Here is a 6,194-nt window from a genome sequence, read left to right on the forward strand (position 1 = left end):
TAGAACAAATTTATCTTTTCTTAAAAGTATCTAACTTATAAATAGAAAGATGTACTGCGAGTATTAACACCTCCAAATTTGAACTTAATTAAAGTTAATTTTTTTCGTTAAATTTGAGTCAAGTAACACAAGTTTCCACAAGTTTAAGTTTCATTATCCTCTCTATACTTTACTTATATTATTTGACATAAGTTTCAATTGACATGATAAACTATATTTATCATTACTCGTGATTTTTTCAAATCTCAACTTAAAAAATCTTAACACTTTCCAAATCCTTAATCCCAAAAGTCTCTTTTTAGCTCCGCTTCACCCTCCATTTTGTCATATTTATCCTCATTATCTTCTTTATCCCTTGCTTATTTGGAGCATTCACAAGGCATCACGTGATGACCTACAACTTGGCCCCAAGCGTTGGTGTTAGGGTGCTTGCACTTGGTAAATGGAAGCAAGTGCATACATATATTGATTGTTAAGTGTAGTTTGGGCTCTGATGTCTACATTGGTAACAACCTCATAATCTTTTATGCCTCTTCCAAAAACATTTTGGAGGTATTATTGAATAAAATGCCTTAGAAGGCACTTCTTTCTTGGAACTCAATGATAACTGCTTGTGTATAGAATCATAAGTTGCATGATGGGCATTTTTGGTATGATAAGTTCTATGTTTGATTTGGAAGAGACTTTCGTGATGTTACTGTATTCTAATCCAAATACTAATCCTGACCAAACTATTAGAGGTAGTAGTTCAAAACTAATGACAAGAGAATGCTAGACAAATCAATGTTATATAAGAAAGATACCATGGGAAACACAATGAAGGATTTAGTACCAACTTTATTTTACATGAAATCATTGTTTTTTCGAGATGTAATATGCTATTTGCTATTTAGTACATCATAGTTAGCTATGAAAATTTCGCTCTAGAACTGGAATGTGCTCAACTTATATATTTTAGAATTGGAATGACATTTTGCTATGCTTCACATACTTGAACTCAACATTCGGCTTGTCGATGCATGTTTTTCATTCAGCGTTTAGGATACAAAACATGTTTGTATCTTATCAAAGACTATACAACAAAGAGTGCAAAACAAAATCACAAATCAGAGCTCAAGCAACTTTCTATTCATTAAGTTTTATCCGAATGATTACATCAATGTCGCCTAACAGAGTGATACATTGATCACCTAAAAGCTACATATCACCTAACTTCATACATTGATTACAACTAAAAATGTAGAATGATACGTTTCAAACCTGATAATCTCAAAAAATAAAATACAAAAAAAAAAAAATTCCATCATGTAACCTAAGACTCTCACGTTGAGAATCGAAATCCAAGAAACAAGGGTTCTCTCGAGCATTTTCTTGCAAGTAATAAAAGTTGATGGGGCCATCAACTAACTTTCCGATAATTTCTAGACCAAAAGATAAAACAGTTAATTAACCATGGGCAGTGGTAGCAGCAATAAAAAAAATTTAGTGTCTTGTTTCATTTAATAGGCATCAATCTTGGAACACTACAGGAAATACACTGAAATATCAGGACTTAAAAGTAGGTTCTATCACATATGCAGAAATGAACCATATACAAACAACAAAGGGGCTAGAAAAGAAACAATATATCAATGTATTGCCTGAAAGAAGTAGAAATTCTGAAAAATATAGTATAAAAAATGTTATATATTACCAAGATAATTTCATCAATTGCAGCAAGCAGACTTCACTTCAAATTCAAAACTAACTCACAAAGAAATCCCTCATCATTGACAGTCACTGAAATTCTCTAAAAGACACCTTCAAATTCAACACGCATGTAAAACCAACATGTAAGCGATAAGAAATGGAACTCTCATCAGTAGAGCTCAAAATAAAAAATCCAGTTTCAGTTACTTGATTCACATGAAGAACATAAGTGTGGAAATGAAATGCATTGCCTTAACCTTGTCCCTTGATTCCACAGTGAGGTAGAGTTTATCCTCACCAACAGTGCAATATGTTTCTGATCATCTTGCTCTGGCAACAGCGACCTCTAGGGTTCAAAGCCAGCTAGGTCCCAGCTCCAGCTGTTCCTTTGGTCCACCATTGCAGTTGCCAACAAACCACCAAACTCTTGCATATTTCCACTCTCACTCCTTCAAAATTGTAAATGAAGAACGACGATCTTGTCTGTAAGATCTATGTTGTGGTCATATGCAGAGAGAGAGAGAGAGAGAGAGAGAGGGAGGAAGAACTATTTTGAACAAAAATGATGAACTGTCTTCAGTAAATTTGAATTTGGATGATAAAGAGGAAAACGATGACAGAAGTTAAACTTAAAACAGCTTCTCTCAGAAGCATTTAATAGAATAGGGGAAAAAATGAATAAGGTATTGAGCAGGAATTGAATTCATAAGCACTTGACATAGATTTATTACTATTATTGATTATTGATTAGTAAAGAAAAAATAAGCAGTATGAAATTAAGAATCATTACATATGCCACAAATTTAATTTCCTATATTCAAGAATATAATGTATTGTGCAAACTTTAGTTGTTTGACATTCAACCTTTTTTCTGTAGTTAAATGGCATTTGAGAGACAGAGAAAGGGCTCTCTGTTTTTTCTAGGACGTGTGTGAGCGCACGCTTTAAACAAACAAAATTCTGATGAATGAACACATGAATAATGCACATTTTCTTACATATGCAATGAATGGTAGCTTCCTTAATCCATTGAGTTGGTAATCCTAGATGAAATCTGCAATCAAGAAAAGGAAAGCCAAAGTTCCTTTGGGGTTCTTCCCTGGTCCATTTTGGATTTTGGTCAGAAAAATTTAAAGATCAGTTACTTGCTCGAAGGATCATTGTCTTAGGATCCTCATCATGTCCATCTCCCAAGCTTATCCTCTATTGCTAATTTGAAAACTAAAATCCCAGTGCTTCAAGTTTCAACATCAAAATGATACATAAATGGTTTAGACTCATCTTCGATGTGACTAGTGAGATGTGAAAGGTATTTATTAACCAATTCTAGATCCCAGTGTGAATTGTCTTCAACAAAGAAAGATTCGATCTTCTGGTTAATCTCAATCCAACTACACCCTGGATTCTTCCTTAATCCAAGCTCTTTCATCTTTGATCTCACCATCCGTACCTCATCCCATTTATGTGCAGAAGCATACATATTTGATAAGAGAATATAGGTTGATGGATCATCAGGATCCTTGTCAATAAGCATTCTTGCAATTTCAACCCCCAAATCGATGTTTCTGTGCAAACGACATGCAGAAAATAATGTGCTTAGCAATCCAACATCGTCCCTGATTTCAGGGTTTCTTTGCAGAATCTCATACGCTTCATGCAATCTTCCAGCACGTCCAAGAAGGTCAATCAAGCATGAATAATGTTCAACTCTAGGTATAATGCCATAAACATTGATCATTTGGTTGAAGAAATAGCACCCATCATCAACCAACCCAGAATGACCACAAGCAGATAATATGGCAAGAAAAGTAACTCTATCAGGTTTCACATTGGACTGCAGCATTTCAGCAAAAAGCTCCAAAGCTTTGTGGGCAAGACCATGAGACCCGTAAGCAGTAATCATGGAGGTCCAGGACACAAGATCTCTTTCTGGCAAACATTTGAAAACATCAAATGCTTTGTATACAGCACCACACTTAGAATACATATCAAGGAGAGCTCCCATAACCACCTCAGTACTATCCAAATTTCGCTCAATAATCAGATTGTGAATCTCTTTGCCTTTTTCCAGTGCTGCTAGTTGTGAACAAGCTGCTAAAACACTGGTAAAAGTAACAGCATCCGGTTCAACATATGATTTTCTCATTTCACTAAAGAGGCTAAGGGCTTCAAAACATTTCCCTTCAGCCACATACCCAGATATCATAACATTCCAAGAAACTACCTTGGGCTTCGGTATTAATTTAAAGATGTTTTCAGCTAATGCTACCTTTCCACATTTGAAGTATAGATCCATGAGTGAGCAATTAATATAAACATCAGACTGTATTCTGTTCCGTATTATATATCCATGTACAAACTTCCCCTCTAGTACTCGGGCTGACCGTGAACAAACCATTATTAAACTGCTTAAAGTAATAAAAGTTGGCTTGACCCCCTCATTGTGCATCCTCTTAAAAAGTTGAATGCATGAAATGCTGTCACCTTTCAAACCATATCCTGAGATCATGGAATTCCAAGCAACAACTGTCTTTTTAGGTATTTGCTCAAAAACCTCTATGGCCATTTCTAAGTGACCACATTTTCCGTACATGTCAACAAGAGAAGAGCTAACGAAACTATCCAGCAGAAACCCTCTATTAATTAATTCCTTATGAATTTCCGTTCCCCTGTCCAAATCCAAAAGTCTAGCACAAGAGGAAATAGCAGTCGTGATTGTAACTGAATCAGGTTCAAATCCAGATCTTCTCATTACACCAAAATATTGTAGGGCCTCTTTGAACTTTCCGCTTTGGTAATAACAAGAAATCACTGTATTCCAGCATGCCACATCCTTTTCAGGCATTTCATTGAACATCTGTATAGCATACTCAAATGCATTGCACTTAGCATACATACCCACAAGTGAGCTTCCAACTACAATGTCCATCATTAAACCTGTTTTTATCAAACATGTATGAATCATTTTTCCCAAGACAAATCTACACAGTCCCCCACAAGCCTTAAGAACACTAGGGTAAGTATAACTATCAGGATTCAGGTAAGGATAATGTAACAATTTCTCAAAAAGCTCTAGGGCTTCCACATACATGTAATTCTTAGTATAACCAGCCATCAGGCCATTCCACAAGGATATCTCACATGGGTTTTCCATGGTATCGAAAACACACTTTGCATGATCATACAAGTGGCAAGAAATATATAGGCTGATCAGGTTCTTGCACAAGAAAATATCATTTTGCAAGCCAAAAGTTACAACTTTCTGATGAACAAGCTTGCCTTGCTTCAGTGACTTGGAATTCACACAGGCTCTCAAAAGAGGTAGTAGTTTTCTTGTGTCCATTCAGCAATAACTAGAGAGACACTACAGAAACCGCAATAATCAATCTAAAGCATTGGAACAAAACAAATAGCTAAAATCACAAATGCAATCAACAAATGCAAAAGGTGACAGAATCAATCGGTGGAACTTGGAACAAAAAATGGGGTAGAACACACGCAGTGCCATTAAAGCATAAAACGTGCTGAAAGTTAGAACCCTTTAATCAATGTCATATTCATGTCACTGTAACTAAAAAAGGGTTCACCCCCATTTTCAAAATTTGGGGTTTTCAGTTGGAAATTTTCAAGCTTTCAAATTGGGTTCAGATAATTGGATATGAAAGCAAGATTGTGAAACGGTTAATTTGGTTTCTGCTGCAAAAATTTCGTTACTGCATTTAAAAGTGTAACAATTGAAAAGGTTGTGATCATAACGTTTCAAGCCACCGGCTTCAACTTAAGTTGCAGCCTTAAGCAGTGAGGTGGTGACGGCGAAAATGTACCGGCGGCGGCGAAATGACGACGCAGTCTCTGTTAGGGTTTTCGGGAGATTGCATTTGGGAGAAAAGGCAACGAAGAATCTGCTAGGGACGGCGATTGAAATTCTGAAATTTTTAAGAGGTTATTTCTGTCTAATAAAATTGTTAAGGTTAGCTTTCCAAAATGCCAAATTTTTATTTATTTTTTCAATTTAGTTTTATAAAATTACTTTTCATTTTTTAAAGAATTTATCATCACGATTTTATAAATAAAGAGGTTATTTATTTCTGTTAGGGTTGGAAGGCTATTTGCTGATAAATAAAGAAAAGTAACAAGACAGTTTTATACCCAATATGGTCAAGTTTATGGGGCATATGGATTGGTCCAATATACTCCATAAACTTGTTTTTAAAAGCTTTACTAATTGAAGTTTGTGTGTTTTTAGAAAAGTATCTTCATGTTTGAGCAACAATCAAATTTGGTTATTTTTGTGCACAAAACCTTAAAATTGATGCAAACTAATGCCTTCCAATTTATTAGCCAATTTAGCAGAAATTTTAGTCAAGTTAGGAATGTGGTGGGTTGGGCAAGGGATGAGTTGAGTAGATTGTTAAAGTAAGTTTGGACTGAAAATGCATAGACATGTAAAAAAAATATTAACAAGAAAAAAGAAAATAATTTTGGAAGGTGAAGATGGTAACCAA

At 35.2% G+C, this 6,194-nt stretch overlaps 1 protein-coding gene across 2 annotated transcripts; it reads right to left on the reverse strand.

Annotated features, from left to right (window-relative positions):
- Window positions 1-1,418: 1,418 nt before the first annotated feature.
- LOC113856622 (pentatricopeptide repeat-containing protein At5g27110) lies at window positions 1,419-5,578 on the reverse strand. 2 transcript variants are annotated; one of them, XM_027488537.1, is made up of 2 exons: window positions 2,688-5,260; window positions 1,419-2,138 (listed from the first exon to the last, which is right to left on the reverse strand). In XM_027488537.1, the coding sequence occupies exon 1, from the start codon at window positions 5,030-5,032 to the stop codon at window positions 2,927-2,929; it is 2,106 nt and encodes a 701-aa protein (XP_027344338.1). In that variant the 5' UTR covers window positions 5,033-5,260; the 3' UTR covers window positions 1,419-2,138; window positions 2,688-2,926. The 2 variants fall into 2 exon arrangements, with proteins under 2 accessions (XP_027344338.1, XP_027344346.1); XM_027488545.1 differs by having other exon boundaries at window positions 1,776-1,800; window positions 1,947-5,578.
- Window positions 5,579-6,194: the final 616 nt, after the last annotated feature.

Source organism: Abrus precatorius, unplaced genomic scaffold (assembly GCF_003935025.1).
Source record: "Abrus precatorius isolate BTA unplaced genomic scaffold, Abrus_2018 Scaffold1, whole genome shotgun sequence".
NCBI lineage: Eukaryota > Viridiplantae > Streptophyta > Magnoliopsida > Fabales > Fabaceae > Abrus > Abrus precatorius.

What these genes read in the sequence shown, in the direction of transcription:
- LOC113856622 (XM_027488537.1), bottom strand. Translation starts at nt 5,032, where the DNA reads ATGGACACAAGAAAACTACTACCTCTTTTGAGAGCCTGTGTGAATTCC.